At 38.7% G+C, this 16,716-nt stretch overlaps 1 protein-coding gene across 20 annotated transcripts; it reads left to right on the top strand.

The window, feature by feature from the left end:
- Positions 1-254: 254 nt before the first annotated feature.
- On the top strand, positions 255-16,713 carry ZNF207 (zinc finger protein 207). Of its 20 annotated transcripts, none has more exons than XR_008579796.1 (14): positions 255-453; positions 2,034-2,160; positions 2,608-2,746; positions 3,364-3,534; positions 4,228-4,303; positions 4,801-4,848; positions 7,262-7,362; positions 8,431-8,591; positions 9,416-9,508; positions 10,703-10,945; positions 11,669-11,831; positions 12,019-12,202; positions 12,423-12,502; positions 16,660-16,713. XR_008579796.1 is itself a non-coding variant. In XM_054846913.1 (13 exons), the coding sequence occupies exons 1-12, from the start codon at positions 413-415 to the stop codon at positions 12,177-12,179; spliced, it is 1,524 nt and encodes a 507-aa protein (XP_054702888.1). In that variant the 5' UTR covers positions 255-412; the 3' UTR covers positions 12,180-12,202; positions 12,423-12,763. The 20 variants fall into 20 exon arrangements, 16 of the variants coding, with proteins under 16 accessions (XP_054702888.1, XP_054702889.1, XP_054702887.1 ...); XR_008579797.1 differs by having other exon boundaries at positions 257-453; positions 7,262-7,332; XM_054846913.1 differs by lacking the exon at positions 16,660-16,713 and having other exon boundaries at positions 12,423-12,763.
- The last annotated feature ends 3 nt before the right edge of the window (positions 16,714-16,716 follow it).

Below are 16,716 nucleotides of genomic sequence, written 5' to 3'. Positions count from 1 at the left end.
AACCACCACCAAGCCACTGTGTAGAGCGGCTTGTTTAAGAGATACCGACTTCTTGCCCGCCCGATTTCGTAGGAAAAACCCCAGTTTCTCCCTGACATTGAACACGAAGCCGAGAAACACAACGAGGTGCCCCAGCCAAACGAAATGGCGGCTGGCCGCAACCGCGAGGCACTATGGGACAGCGCAGGAGGTGGCGGGGACAGCCGGGAGCCTGTCACGTGGACAGCTCCCCCACCCCTCTGCTGCGCCGCGGTGCAGGCTGGGAGCTCGGAGGCGGTGGCGCCAGGAGGGAGCGTGGCGGCCATTTTGTGTCTGCTCGCTTGCCTCCGTGGAGAGCCTGGTGTGGGCGTTGTGGCTCAGGAGAGAAGAGCTCGGCTCTCTTCTTTTCGTGTAGGTTGGGGGCGCCGCCGCCATGGGCCGTAAGAAGAAGAAGCAGCTGAAGCCTTGGTGCTGGTATCCTTCTGTGTGGGACGAGGCGGGCGTGGGGAGCTGGGTGGGGGATCGGAGCGGCGGATCGGAGCGGCCTGGCCCGGTCGTGTCTCTGTCCCATTCTCCGCCCGGCTCCTCGCTGTCCAGCGGGCGCTTTCCTTCTCTTCACCCCCGTTACGGTTTGGCTCTGTGCTTGGTCCTCTTCTAGTTCTGTGCTCCTTAGCGCGGGGATCGAGCCTGGTCCGTGCCCTTCCTCGGCTTCTACACCACCCCCCCCACCCCCCCCCCCGCGCGGCCTAGCGCGCCCGCTCCCGCCTGCCTCGCTTGAGGCCTCGCTTGAGGCCTCGGCCTCGCGTCCGATCTGTAAAGCTAGGGCAGGCCGCAGCTTCTCCGGTCGGCTGCTCCTGGTGCTCTTGTGGCCAGGCCCGGCGGGATTGCCGGGGTCGTGGGGAAAATGGACAACGGTCCTTATCCCCCGGCGGGAAGGATGTCAACGGGAGAAAACCCTGCCTCTGATAAATACAGCTATTCAAGAAGTGGGGCAGATGTGGTTAAGAGACCTTTTGAAAACTTTTTTTTTTTGCGGGGGGAGCGGGAGGGGGCTTTCACATTCGTAATTGCTGCATCAAAGTTGTGTAAAATTTCTCAGTATCCAGAAATGCGGGTGGATTTTTCTTTGATTGCTCTTTCACAATCTGCTTTTTGTTGGGGATAATTGCAGATTTACCTTTTCTCTAAAACGTTTCTGCCCAATCTAGAATTGTTCAATAGGGGAATTTATAAGCTGCTCTGAGATTTTTTTTTTTTGCAATTTTATGCTGGAAGGCATCTGTGCTTCTAGTTTAGTTATTAATATATTTCAAGTTTTGGTGGAAGTCAGGGACACATTGTGTTAACAAGGAATAATTAATAAATACCAAATGTGTATTTGTCTTGCTTATGAAGATATGTTTGGAGTGTTTGCTGAAATACTAATGCTGACCTTCAGAAAGGAAACTGTAGTTTGCCTCTTCTGTCACACAGATGTCCAGAAAGTTCTTTGCTTAAAATGTTTCTGCTTAAAAACAGTTTTGTAATGACTGCAGCAAATTATGCGGTGTCATAAGAATTGATAGCTGGATGAGTGAAAAAGGAAAGGCACTATTAACTAAAACTTTTGTTCTCTTTTATAAGTGTTAGCTACTGATACTTGTTATTAAATAGACACTTCTCATCACTTCCCTTTTGTGGATTTCAAGTCTATTTCTCCTTTAATGCTTTAGCAAGTTTATTTTAATCTACACATATGCAGAGAAGGAATGAGTCTACTTAGAAACAACTGGAACTTGAAAAGCATGTGTCAAAGAATATGGAATCAAATGATGGTTCTGATTGTGTGCATGCATCTTGTCTTTTTTACCTATCCGAAGAGAGAAATGCTGGATGGTATGAGGAGGTTTGGTTTCAGACATCCATGAAATATTTGTCATGCTTTGAATGCTCAGAGATGCTTTCTATGCTTTTTTTTTTTTTTTTTTTTTTGCGCTTTAGGAAAACAGTAATGCTAATTAGCTTAGTGTTAGGTCATTTTCAGGATTAAATGTTTCCTTAACAGTCTTCAATAGGTATTGTAACAGGGATTTTGATGATGAAAAAATTCTTATACAGCATCAAAAAGCAAAGCACTTTAAATGCCATATATGTCATAAGAAACTGTATACAGGACCTGGTTTAGCTATACATTGCATGCAGGTAAGAAGTTTTAGACTTACATAAACTTTTTTTACAAGTATCTAAAATTGTAATTAATAGTGAACTTAAGAAGGTGGGGGGTTGGGGTCTTCCAGAGTCTTAAAAACTGATGAGAAAAAGACAGCAATGGTCTGTTTCCAGAACAGAACTCCTGCTGTGTCAGCAGTCATAGGGAGAGTATGCCGTAGAAATGTCTGCTGTCATTTTTGAAGTGTAGGAGGAGTGAAGGAATTGTATTGCCTTGGTGTTCAGAAGACAAGTTTATATAAACTACTGTTAGAAGCTAAAAGTAATTAACTGTGATTAGGAAGCACATACCAAGAAAATGCTTTACCAGAGAGATCTTATGATTAAGGATGTTCCTTTTGTATCTTGAAACTGTCTGAAGAACGTGTAGAATCTAACCTGAAGTGTGATCAGGAGGATTTAAAAATTTTTTTTCTTTAGGTACATAAAGAAACAATAGATGCTGTTCCAAATGCTATTCCTGGAAGAACAGACATTGAACTGGAAATCTATGGCATGGAGGGCATTCCAGAAAAAGATATGGAGGAACGGAGGAGGTTACTTGAACAAAAAACTCAGGGTAAAGTGGGATCTAGCTAGTTATCTGTCCTTTCCGTAGTCTGTTTCTTACTGATACTAAGCTGTGTGATACAGTTCTCGCTTCTCGGAAGAGTAAGGATTGGGTTTAATGCATGCTCTAACTGCAGCTCTAGGCGTTTGCCAGTCATTTAGAAGGATGAGAGATATTTTTCTTTCCCTGTTCAGAAATAGCTGCATGTCAGTGCAGCTACAATAATTACCTAATGAATGTGGGGATGGCGATTTTATTTTTGAGAGTAAAGAGAGGAAGGGCCAGGGATCATGCAAGCCTGTTGATGTGTAAGTACGTAGATTTCTTTGCTGTTTAAGTATACCTTTGTTTGAACTGGTTTGGCTTATTCTGGACAGCGTGAGACTGACGTGAAGGAAGACCCTCATTTATGTTGAGGGTTGTTGCAATGTCAGTCATTTTCCTTCCGTTTATTTATATCTTGTAGGTAGACTCACATAGTTTTTCTTCGTAATTCTATGAATTTTTGAACATGCTGATAAGATTTGAATTGTATTATTTTCATTCCATCTAGAATACTCCAGATAAAATGAATTTCATAGAATATAATTTGCCTTCAGTCTGACCATATACATCTTACTCTTTAGCAGAGAGCCAAAAGAAGAAACAACAGGATGATTCTGATGAGTATGAAGATGATGAATCTGCAGCTTCAACTTCGTTTCAACCCCAGCAAGTTCAGCCACAGCAGGGGTACATTCCCCCAATGGCACAACCAGGTTTGCCTCCTGTGCCAGGTGCACCAGGGATGCCTCCAGGTAAGGTGGTGTTTTAAGCTACTTACTGAAAAGCTGAGTAGAAATACAAATTGCTGCTTGTATGCTGGAATAATAATCTGCCCTTTCTCACATTAGGTATTAGAGGTCACAAGATAGTTTTGTGAGGTGCACGTAAACAGTTTCTTTTTTTTTTTCTTCCCCCATTCTGTGTGTGTGCACACATCTTCCTTTGTGAGGTAGATTAAGTTACCTCATGCTGGCGCCTAGGCTGAAGGAATGTTAATAACAGTAAGGCAGATTAGTACATTAAACATAAGCCTACCAATAATATTTGTTTGTGGTCTTTTGTAACGAGTTTGGAAACAGGGCCAAAAGGCTGCTAACATCAAACAAACAGGCAGTTTATACACAGGCCATAACTACATTGAGGAAAGATTTTTGATTAATGACAGTGAGCGAAAACTGGTTTCTTCTAATTATATGTTCCATAACGATAAGGCATGTTCTGTGGAGACTACCAAGACCATTTACAGCCTTAGAGGACTGAGAACAATGAATCTAAGTCAGATTTGCAGATGATCTTTTATATTGTGTTGTTTGTAAGCAATATTATTTCCAAAACCAATCTTTTAGAGCTTCCTGTAAAACATTAATCCAGTCTAAATTTATTAGATGAAATTTGTTAGTGACTATGTGTTGTCAGAGTTGTTTAAAATTTATTTTTCTTTTAAGGTATACCACCATTAATGGCAGGTGTTCCACCTATGATGCCTGGAATGCCTCCAGTTATGCCTGGAATGCCACCTGGGTGAGTAGCAAGAAAGACTTAATATTACATGTTCTTACTGTGCATTTTAAACTGTCACAGAAAAAGTAAAGCTGCTTGGAAAAACATATGTAGGAATTTGTGAACTCTGAAACCTTAATATTAAGACTAACCAAAGAACTGGATGGCTGTAAACCAACATTAAAAATATGGCCAAACTGTGAGTTCATGTATAAAGTATGTTGCCTTTCTCCTTACTTTATTGAGTAGTAGTATAATTATTTGAAGTTTTGTTGTTGTGTTGGTTTAGAGCCTTCTGTGAACCACTGTTCCTTTGTGTATTGCACATATGTTGTGCAACTGGTTATCAGTCATCGACCTAACAGAAAAAAAATACTGGATAGTTTAAATTTTTCTTGTATTTTGGGCAAAAGTAAGATGTTGGTTTTTATGCTTGTTTGGGGTTGACACCATACCCTATCACAATGTGTTTGGAAAAATCACAGTTAGATTTTTGATTTTGTCATAAATTTTCACAGATTACATCAACAGAGAAAATACATGCAGTCATTTTGTGGTGGAAACATGTAAGCATCTCATTAATGTAATTCTAGGTACATTCATTATACCATTTTATGTCATGTTTTTTATAAGCTTGAAATTGTCTTAGTGAAAACCTCTGAATATTGCCTAAGAATTTGGGGAAAATGTCTAGTTAGGTTTTGTTATTGTATAGTAGCTGAAGTTTTTATGCTTTATCTAAATGAATATTACAAAGCTATATGTTATGAGAAGTGTATTCTACAAAATATTAGTAAAATAGACTCTTAGGGACTTATAATCTCTCTTGAACCAGAGTACAGCTCTGTGTGCTAGATTCTTTACATACAGCAGGAACTTTGCTTCTAAGTTTTAAGTTCACTGAGGTGAAAGGTTATTCTCTTCTGAGACATAAGTGCTGTTTTAAGAGTCTTTGAATTTAAAAATCAAGTCATAGTTGAACATCTTGTGGATGCTCATCATGACTGTAGCTTTTTTGGGTGGAAAACTGAACAGAAGTTTATTAGGCTTGCTGGCGCTTAGTCCTCTTTAAACTCTGTTAACTTCAGGTGCATTTAATGTCATCTAGTAAATCACAAATTAATTTGCAAAAAACTCACTATAGTTCCATTTTGGTGAAATTTTAGGTGTGGGGGGGGTGGTGTTACATTATGCGTTTACCTAGTTTAATCTAAATTTTTGCTTACTTTAACCTGGTGGTCTTTTGTTTAAAAATGAGCAAAGAAGAATTAGGACCTGGGAAGCAACTTTGGTTTTAGTGTGACACTAGTTCTAACACTATCAACACTATCCCTACAGTTTCTTGGAAAGTCATCTTTCTGGTGGCAGCAGGGAGCGAGCATCTAGCACTTTTTTTGGGGTCTTACAGATAGTTGCCAAAATGGGTTGCTAGACTGACTTTGCCTTCACCCCTTTTTTGGGTTAATGGCTGGAGATGGTACTATGTTCCTAGTCATTACTGCTTTTGCATTGGTTATTCTTTTTGTGGCAGTGGTAGACGAATTGAAAAGAAAAATGAGACTGCGTAGCAATTTGCTTTGCAGAATGAATACTTGCATGTGTATGATGATTTATTTTGATTTTGAAACAGCAGTGGTGGGGGTTTCTTGACTTTTGTCATGCAAATAGAAACTGCTTCTTAGTGGGGTTTTGGTGTGCACTTGGCTGCTATGTATCTGCTTATCTTGCTAACTAAAGTAATAAGTATTCCTTTATTTTGTTTAAGCAAACTTAAGCTACGCTTCGTTTGTTCGCTGTAAGGAAATCACGTCTTTAAACTGAGAGAGGGTGGATTGTGATGAGATACTAGGATGAAATTCTTCCCTCTGAGGGTGGTGAGGCACTGGCATAGGTTGCCCAGAGAAGCTGTGGATGCCCCATCCCTGGAAGTGTTGGCCAGGTTGGATGGTGCTTTGGGTAACCTGATCTGGTGGAGGGTGTCCCTGCCCACAGCAGGGGAGTGGAACTAGATGGGCTTTAAGGTCCCTTCCAACACAAAGCATTCTGTGATTCTATGATACTCATCTATAGCTTCCCAATTTAAAAGCATTTAGTGTTGTAGACAGCTTATTTCTTATGGAGTTGCAGACCTGTGCAGAGGATTTGCTTATATTAAGGGTTGTATGTATAATTTAGATGGGAAATGTGTATTAATTGTAGTGTGGCTTAGTAGACAAGGATAAAAGGAGTCATTTAGATGCTGCCCATCTGTTAGGAAATACAGACCAATCTTTATCTCCAGGTATCAGTAGCAAGGAGGAAAAAAAACCAAAACTTGTTTTTAATATCAAGGAAAAGTATGCCATAATAATGACTTAGAAAAGTGGGAATTTTTTTTTTTATCTTCAGCATAGGGAATATTTATTGTAATTTAAACTCCAGAAGCTTGCTTCTCCTTTCTTCTTTTTGTTTTTATCAGTATTTTGTGGATAGTCCTACAGATTTGGGTTGTCCACAATTCAGTAGAGGAAGGAGAGTATATTAAAATAGTATGAGGGTGCTATAACCACAAATAGACTTGTGGTGTCAGAAAGGAGTAATAGCAGATGTACAGTGATTTTAGTGTGATTTGAGTTAGCTGTTTTTCCTACTTTCAAATTTTCTGGGTGTACTAAGATCACGTTCTTGGAACACTGCTGAAACTAGTAGCCTGAAATAGATTTCAAGAGAGATACCAGTTCTGGAAATATGATGGTAGTGGAAGTGAAAGCATGAGGAATTTAAAGTTCAAAGAAAAAGTGTTTGGGGATTTTCTTGGTTGTTTTTTTTTTCCTTGTGGAAAAAACATTTCTAACTGTGGAGTCAGCTGGTTTTGAATTGCTTCTGTTGAGATCTTCTTGAAATTATTTACCATAATTTTTTATCTGATACAGGTATGTGCCAGTTGTCTTAAGAGTTTATCATGAGTGTTCATACAAGTGCTCATTTTCTGTTTAATAGGATGATGCCGATGGGTGGAATGATGCCTCCTGGGCCAGGAATACCACCTCTTATGCCTGGTATGCCACCAGGTAGGTCAGGGTTGTCGAACTCGTACTATGGTGAGAGCTACATTATATTTCTTTATTTACACTGAGACTTAGGATTTTATATAAAGACTATACAGAGTTATGCCACCACCTTGGTGTGGATTGATTGCCAAAGAAGCCCTTCTTGTGCACAGTTGAAGGGGTTGACTTAAGGCTTTTCATTATAAGTAATTTGTGTTTGGTATCGTTGTGAAGGTAAAAAGTAGAATATCATTTTCTCTGGCTTTTGTGTTGTCTAGTCTCTCTTCATCCCTTTTTTAATGTCTGTGGTTGCAGCTGGAAAATTGTAATGATTGCAAATGTGGAAAATGTGAAATACCCAAGTAATGAACCTGCTGTGTGAAGAAACTAACTGGAATTTTGGTCACTTACCATAGCTAGGGGAGATGTTTCTTGAGCTTGTGCAACTTTTAAGCAGCCTTAAGTTCTGAGGGTATTCCACCTGACCAGCAGCTATGCTGTGATGGCTTGAGATTTTCTGGTTTGCCCTCATTTCTCACTGGAGAAGGAGGCAAGCCACTAGGACAGTTACAGCCTAGTTCTGCTGCACAGTAATATGATGGAACCCATGTGACCTGTTAACTTCTCATCTCTGAACCTCTTCTAGAGCCCTGCACATACAAAGAGCATGGATTGTGATGATAGGCTACGAAAAGTAGCCTTGCATCACTGTTGCACTGTATTCAAAGTTCCGATAGCATTCATAATGGCTTCATCTCTTGGATTTTGTAACAGTCTTATCCACGCACTTGGCAGCACAGATGCAGTGCGTTGGAAACAGTTACTGCATTAATTGCATTGATTTATTGAGAGCATAAACAACTTCTTCATTGAAGCTCTAGTAGAAAACACAACTTAATTCAGTATGGCTCTGAAGTGTTGGAGGTTACTGCCTGTGCATGGACGTTTATTGGCGACTGCTGGCATTACCCTCTGTCACGTTTTATTTTACTGTTGCCTTAAAAATACATCTTCTTTGGGGGAGACCTTGTTCTAAGGAACACTGTGAACAGAATCCTCTGAAGGAGTATTCTTACTGCCTTCAGCCTGACTTTTTTACTGGTTCTTTGTGGTTTATAGGTATGCCACCGCCTGTTGGTCCTCGTCCTGGGATGCCTCCAATGACACAAGCACAGCCTGTTACAGCACCGGGCATTCTTAACAGGCCCCCAGCTCCTGCTGCATCGGCACCTACTCCCCAGCCTCCAGTTACTAAACCACTCTTCCCAAGTGCAGGGCAGGTAAGGTATCTCATAGCCTGGAATCTATTGTTATATTCTTCAAATTGCCACTGTATCAACGTAGTCTATTCTTTATTACTGAGGAGGGCCAAGAAATGACTGGTTGAGTTTCTTGTTTGTGTTGATCCTTAAGTTTAATTCAGTGTAGTGCTTGAATGAACCTTAAAAGATTCTTTTGTTTGTCTTATAACAGCCATGAAACCAGACAGAAGTTCTGTAAGCACGTGGGAAGGAAAGGAGTAGGCAAACACTTCTTTCTTTAATGCATTTAGTTTGTCATTCATAAGGGTGCTTTGGGTGGATGAAGGGATATGTTAGTCAGCTACAGGAATCTGATTGCATAGAACTTTACCTAAAATTTCCAAAGCATAAATCTTGACGTGGTTTGTTCTCTCCTGTACTTTTCATTATGGGCTCTCTACTGATAGATGGACTAATTTATTCTGTAGTTTTGTTAAACTGGTTAAAAATTGCCTGAATTAGGAGGGGTTTTTACTTTAAAAAGTTTAGGAGTAAGCTAAGGTAGTAAACATTTGTTGAAATGTTTTGGGGAGGGAAGTGGGGAATTGATAGTGGCTTGTGACCTCTACCCTTTGATTGCACTTGTTGTGTATAAGTCCTGAAGTTTTTACTTGCTTTCAAGTATGTTGCAGAAACCTTCATAGTGTACTATTTGCATTTTGGACTTCTGCAGGGAAGATACTAGTTTAGAAAAACACAGTCCTTTCCTAAGAAAGGACTTAGCATGAGAAATCCTTTCATCTGGATACTTTCCACCCATTTGTTTGGAGACTTTTCACTATTTCCTTTCTTTTATGCTACAGATGGGGACACCTGTCACAAGCTCAAGTACAGCTTCCTCCAATTCAGAAAGTCTGTCAGCATCTTCTAACGCTCTGTTTCCTAGCACAGCACAAGTACGCAGGAAGTCACAGTTAAAAACAAATTGCTTTGCAACTTAACCCTTTGGACCGTTCTGTAAAATCTAAAATTGACTAAACATCTTCAGATAATTTCTGTTATGTTCCTGTTTACGTTTAGCTGGTAAAACTGCAGAGTCCTTGATTGTGAGTTGCATCTTACTAGAAATAAGCACATCAAAGTGCCCGATTTTTCTTAGTGTGGAAGAATGAAATGTTACATCCTGGTTCTAAAGGGTTAAAAAAGCATGAAAGCAGTTAAATGCATTTTAGTGGGCAGTGGTTAGCTTGATGCATGGTGAAGGCTTTTTAGTTTGTTTTTTAATACGGTACATCATAATGTAGGGAATTTTGTAATTTGCGTTATGTGCAGAATGAAATATTTTGTTTTGACTGGAAAGTTCAGATAACTGTAAATGTACAGTGACTGGAAACAAAAGCATTCTCTCATAACTAAAGCTTGCTTTGGAGATTACTGCATCTTCAGAGAAAGCCTGGTAAAGCAAACTTTTCTTGTCTGTTTAAGAAAAAAGTAGGAAAGATGAGATGCTGGAATCTGTAGTGGACATCATATCTGCCTTCAACTGATTCTTCATTCACAACCAAGATTAAAGATCTATAGAGAGATGTAGTACTTTGTGAAAATATTGCAGTGTTTTTATAGAGAGAACGCTTGAAACAAAAACCCTGACACAGTAGAGCTTTCTTAAATATTTAATTAAAAACATTTCTTAAATACCTAATTTTAACGAATGCTAACACTTTGAGCTGTACTCTAAACTAATGGTTGCTAAAGTATGCTAATAATTCAGTAAGAGAATGATGAATTTATACTTACAGGCTCTTAATAAAACAGTGGTTCAGGAGAGATTTAGACATTTACCAAACTATTTGAGATAAAAATTTTGATGGGGGGCGGGTGTTGGTGGTTGTTGTTCCTTTTTTCTAGTTGTGGCTTTTGACCTGCAAATTTTAGACTTTCCAGTGTGTGTGTGTGTGTATATGTGTATATACTGGGGTTTATTTTGTCTTGTTTTTAGTTGCTCTAGTATGCAATAAGGCTGAACTTTACTTTTGTCAAGCTTGTTTTAATTATGTATCTCACTGGAAGGTTTCAGAGGTCTAAGAGACATCATTTAAGTTTTCTTATGCTTTGAGAAATAAATATTGATCTATCTCTGTGTTTCACAGGCTGCAGCAGCTGTTCCAGGTCCAGTTGGTACTGATTTCAAACCTTTGAATTCTACACCCGCAACAACAACAGAACCCCCAAAACCTACATTCCCTGCTTACACGCAGTCTACAGCCTCAACCACTAGCACGACAAACAGTACTGCAGCTAAACCAGCTACATCCATAACAAGTAAGCCTGCTACCCTCACAACAACCAGTGCAACCAGTAAGTTGATCCATCCAGATGAGGATATATCACTGGTAAGTTAAAATATTTTCATTGTCTTACTGAAAAATGTGATTTATGCTGATATGCCTGATTAAATAGAATTTCTTCTTAGCTCCGCATTATGCATATTGTAGTAACAGCGAGAGTGCAAACTGCAGAACTAATGTAACAGAAACATGCATCGAGAAAACTGTGGTTGCAAAGTGATGACTGGCATATTGCAATGATCCTGCTGCAGATCTGAGCTTTATTTTTGTTGGTGATATGAGATTACTCAACCCAAAATATAATTTAGACTTCTGCATATGACTTAAGCTTGAAGTTAAGTAAATGCAGCTAATGAGTGTAGGACAAAAGACTTAACAGTTTGAAGTGGTCTTGGTGCTATTACAGTAGTCAGCAATAATGGAATTTATGGATAAAACAAATGAACCTTAATTTCAGTTCAGGTATCTTTAGATTTGTGTTTGGCTTTTTTGTCTCAGCTTGTTAGGAGAAGAAGGCTTTCCTCAGGGAGGAGGAGAAATGTGTGTTGTGTGCAAAATGCTAGATTGGCCAGTATTAATACAATAACTTTGAAGGAAGGGAGAAAAATCTGCACGCTACTGTGTAATGCTACTAGTAACAGTCTTTGAACTTGTAAGGTAGTTGAAATAGTTTAGTACCTGTAATCTACTTTGTTACACTTCTATTTACTTTGCTTTTGATGAGTCCCGGTCTTACAACGTGTTATGGTTGTCTGTTCCTGGTTTTAGGAAGAGAGAAGGGCACAGTTGCCTAAGTATCAGCGTAATCTTCCTCGACCAGGACAAGCTTCCTTGGGTAATCCACCAGTTGGGCCAATTGGAGGTATGATGCCACCACAGCCAGGAATTCCTCCACAACAGCAAGGAATGAGACCTCCCATGCCACCTCATGGTAATCATAAGTTTCCCAGCTTTCTTTTCTTGAAAAGATTTGTCATTGCTATAAACTTTTTTAAAACTTGAAGTGGCATGTGCTGGCGGGGGGGATGTGGGGTAAAGCTTTTCACAAAATGCAACTTCTGCCCATTATTTAAAAGAAAAAAAAATTCTTCTTTGCATCTTAAATGTTCTGTTTATAGGTCAGTATGGTGCTCATCACCAGGGCATGCCAGGATATCTTCCTGGAGCGATGCCTCCATACGGTCAGGGACCTCCGATGGTGCCCCCTTACCAAAGTGGACCTCCTCGACCTCCAATGGGAATGAGACCTCCTGTAATGTCACAGGGTGGCCGCTACTGATGCTACTACACACGCTCTAATAGGTTTGGAGATTAAACCTTTTCTCATCTTGTGCTGTTAATATAGCCGAGCTTCCGTCAATTAAGGCTTCATTGTGACTTTAAAAAAATAAGTATCTTCCCACATGCAAGGAGCTATTGGACATTCTTATTTTACATGGGAAAAATTGTTTGGAATAATAACAGGAACTTTTCCTGATGTTGCAATTTATACTGTATGGCTTCTTTTTCATGTTTCATCTAGGTTTTTAGAAGTGAAGTATAGTAAATATGGTTCGTTAAATTGTGAAGGCGCTGGAATTACATGAACATACCACCTTAAAGGCAAGTTCTGTAACATTATGTTGCTATTTGTGAAATGATGCCTTCACAGCACTTCAAGTGCTGTTGGACTTCATGTCCCCAACATAGTTTGGTGAGGGCTGTAACTGTTCCCAACTACTTGTACATTTAAGTCTGAACTTGTAACAATATTTAATGTATTTAGAGTTCCTCCTGTTTCAGGGTTTAAGTAAACTGACCCACTAAGGTCGTGTGACTTTTCTGTACTGTTATAAACTTCATTGTAATAAAAGAAGAGAAAAATTTATATGCCTTTTTATTCATGACCAGCTGTGGACAACTGCCTGAAAGGTTTGTACAGATGCATGCCATGGTAGCTGTTGGTGTAATGAAAACAATTATTGGTGCTGTTTTGATAAAATCTGGATTTTTTTTGTTCTAAAATTAAGTCACTCGTTAGCTGCACGTCTGAGTAGACAAAGACCTGTACACTTATTAACTGACTCCTCAAAAATGAGGCTGCAGGAGGCACATCTTAACTCTTGGTTGTAACTTCTCTTAATGCATATTTTTTTTATTTGTGCTTTCTTGTCCTCAATAAATTTTAAATGATTTCTAGTCCTGGCACTTACTGTACAAATGCATATGAATTTCAGGAGCCTTTTAGATGAAGATTTCTAGAAGCTTAGGTGCATGTCACATGGGTGAGTGACTTCCAGTTGATGTTGTATTGAAGTTGACCTGCAAAAGAGAAAAAGTAGCTTGACCTTCTTCTCAGTGTATAAAAGAGACGGAGGGGGAAAGAGTAATATGCTATATGCTGTATTTTTACTTTTAATGTTCAGAATTTTAAATTGCAACAGAGTCTAAAAGATGAACTGTCCATTGTGTGCTGTGGTCAGATGTTGGCTGAGTTTCTTGAGCCATTTAATGGAAGTGTTTAGAGTAAGAGACCTTTTTACCAGTTGTCCTAATAACAGTTATCAGAGAGAGGTCTTCCCCATATGAAATTGTCATTTATCTGTTTATAACAGTAGAGTGATATAAATTACTGTCAAGGTTGTAATTCTCTGAATGTCTAATGTCACTGTGTTAGTGTTCTATATTTCTGATAAGAGTGAAAATGTAGAGGGAGACTTTTTGGAGAGTAGGGAAGTGAAAGCTTCCCTCTTCACAACAGGGGGGGAAAAAAAAGGAGTGGTGAATTTTTCGTTTGCAGGTCAACTTTAAATACATGTTCCAGCCTCAAGCCTTACTTGTGCAACTTAATTTATGGGGATATCTCCCCTTTTAGGGTAGGTTAGAAAGATTATCAGTCTTATTATTATTTTTGTGTCAGTTTATGTTCCACAAATGTTTTTGTTGATGGTGGAATTTTTTCACTTAATTATAATAATGAGCATATTGGCTCTCTTTCTTGAAAGTCTTGGGGGTTTTTAGCTGCACTTAAGTACTTCATGGGGCTTTATTCTGTACTGTCTCTCAATAGTCCAGAAATACAGTACAGCTAAAATACTACATTGTCTCTCAGCTTCAAACTTGGGGCCATGGAATGTCTCATAGAAGCACTAAAACGTCCGGTACGCTGTAATTACAGCTGAATGGCCTTAGTTGAACCATTAAGAATTATCAGGCACTTTTTCTAAAGTGTTTAGCAGTTTTAAGACCATAATTCCAAGCCTCTGTTGAGAAGCAGTTCTCTCTGATCACTGGTATCTGCTGATCACCTGTCAGATGTGCAGTATTTGGCTTGCAAATGTGCTGAGTGGGCCTTGATGTCAGATATTTTGTTAACTCTTCATCTTGCTTTATACATAAGTCTAACAGATAAAACTGTTTTGCTTAGGCAATGCTTTTATACTCTCGTTTTCTTTTGCTTTATCTAATAAGGGTAATTACAAAACACTGGAGAGATTTTTACAGTGTCTTACCTTCATCCTGTTTGTAATACCACACATAAAATTCATACATTATAAATTGATCTTAACTTCTGCTTTTAAAACTTCTTGCTTTTTCTGAAGATCATATTGCTGCTGTAAGGATGCTTTGCCCTCCTGCCCCTAGTAAAGTAAATTCCTTCTCCCTTTGGTGTCTTTCCGTAACTCATTGGTATGTTGTTTTCAGACCCCTACTTTTCCTGGGATAAATACTTGAAAGCCTTACTGCATGTACTGTTAACTCAGCATATTCTGCAAGTTGTATTAATTAATTAAGAGTTTCCTTCTTTTAAATAGTGAATGTCTCATTGTTCCTATAATAGTACCATTAAATAGTGAATGTCTCATTGTTCCTATAATAGTACCATTTTGTAGCTAATACTACATAGACTTATAGCTTGGATGCATTTTAAGATTGACTTTTCCTTAACAGTAATGTTACAATAATCCCTCAACTAAGCACTGGTACTCTAATTAATCTTCAGCAAGCAGTTGAACAATTTTTCCATGGTATTTCACATGGATACTTACTTTCCTGTTCCTGTCATTTCTGTGCTAGAAGAGCTGTGATGTGGCTATCTTTAGTTACTCTTGTGTCTCTTGTGTGTACTCTTCTGTAAGCAGGCAGGTGTTTCAGTGCACATGTTGTCTGTTGGTCCCTGCCTTCATTTCTTTAGATACTGCTTCTTAATATTCAGAGAGTTGGATTTATGGTGCATTTTCCCAAAAAGAGGAAAACTACTTTGAATGTAGTAATTGTTTGTATAAAGACTAAGGCTTGCTTTACAGTATAAAGTTTAAGCAACATAGTTGTGCCAGCAAAATCCCTAGTATAATGTAGCCCTGCAGTTTTTTGCTTTAGTTAATCTCTCCCTGGAAAAAGACTGCAGAAGCATTTATGATTACAGAAAAGCATATCTCTCTCATATCTGTTGCAGGACTCTAGGGTTATAATTACATAGGCAGAAGCTTTGTTTTTCAGTTGTTGCCTAAATTTGCCATGGCAGATATTACAGTAAAACTAAAACTTGCAAGTGGATTTTTGATCAGTCTTTAAATTGGAGTGTAATGCAAATGTTGAATACAAAAAACCAGTCTGTAAGAAAATGTTCAGACACAGGTGGAAAAACACATTTAGCAAAATACTTAGAATTTATGGCATCTAGGAATTGTTTAAAAAGTTCTAAATTATTTTATGCATGATCTCTCAATATCATTGTGAGAGACTGATCTCATTATCTGCTGATTTTTAGAGCAAAAGGGGTGAGACTGGCATGAAAGAACCTTGGAAGAGCCTGGGGTAATTTTTCAGAAGTCTTGATATGACTGTTTCATATTGCCTTTAGAATATCTTTCAGCCTTTGGCAAAGGTTGCTTTAAATAAAATCTTGAAAATTTACCTGGCTTATGTGGACAAAAATTTCTTCTGGAACTTTCGGATTTATTTTTTTTTTCTTTCCACAGATAAGATTTTTAGGTGCTGATTAATAAATTTGAGGCTGGGATGTACAATAATTTCAGTGGATAACTATTCCTCGCTCTGTGCATGCATGGGAGAATATAAACAAGCTTCTAGAAACACATTCAGCTGCATCTGCCTTCTGTAGTTTCTGCAATTATTTTAGTGTATGGAGCTCTTGAACAGTACTTACATAGAACTGTATAACTTAAAACTTGGATAAAATTGAATGGAATACATAACCTGCAATTATTTTATAGGAATCAAAGAATTCTGCATACAAGATAAAAAATAAAATGTCAAGAGTGCTTCAGTTTTATAAAACAGCAAGAAGGGCATTATGACTCTTCAGTTAAATTGAGACCGATATACCAGTCCACGAGCTGGGGCTGCAATTTAAAATGGTAACTTACGACACTTAAAATAATAGTGAATGTCTTAATAATTGTACTGGTCTAGCTTCTACGTAAATACTAAGGTGAGGGTGAACATTTTCAGTGGCTGATGGAATCTTTAACTCTACTTTTTGTGAACTAGTACAGTAAATACTATCAATTATGGGAAAAATGCCCCAAGACAACTGACTTATGTTCCATTGATCAAGATACAAAGCAAAACAAACTGTCCAATTCAGAAATAGCTACGAACTGTAAGAAGTTTTGTTTGGGCCTAACAAAACAGGTGCTACAGCAGTCATTTTCTTTTGTTTGCTTGATCACTGGAATTTGTTAACTTTGAATGCATGTCTTTCAATTAATTGGGTCATGTTTTTTCTAAAATTTAAATTTTTCTTCTTCCTATAGCCCTGCCATAGGACAGGCTGAGGCAGAGTCTCAGTGTTGCCCTGTTCAGTCTGAGGC

This window comes from Grus americana, chromosome 18, assembly GCF_028858705.1.
Source record: "Grus americana isolate bGruAme1 chromosome 18, bGruAme1.mat, whole genome shotgun sequence".
Taxonomy (NCBI): Eukaryota; Metazoa; Chordata; class Aves; order Gruiformes; family Gruidae; genus Grus; species Grus americana.
The sequence above is the reverse complement of the archived record's forward strand: the minus strand, read 5'-3'. Positions and strand labels throughout refer to the sequence as shown.

What these genes read in the sequence shown, in the direction of transcription:
- ZNF207 (XM_054846913.1), top strand. Translation starts at nt 413, where the DNA reads ATGGGCCGTAAGAAGAAGAAGCAGCTGAAGCCTTGGTGCTG. An exon ending in TAGCTATACATTGCATGCAG is followed by an intron (nt 2,161 to 2,607) that starts GTAAGAAGTTTT and finishes TTTTTTCTTTAG; the next exon opens with GTACATAAAGAAACAATAGA. An exon ending in CAGATGAGGATATATCACTG is followed by an intron (nt 10,946 to 11,668) that starts GTAAGTTAAAAT and finishes TCCTGGTTTTAG; the next exon opens with GAAGAGAGAAGGGCACAGTT.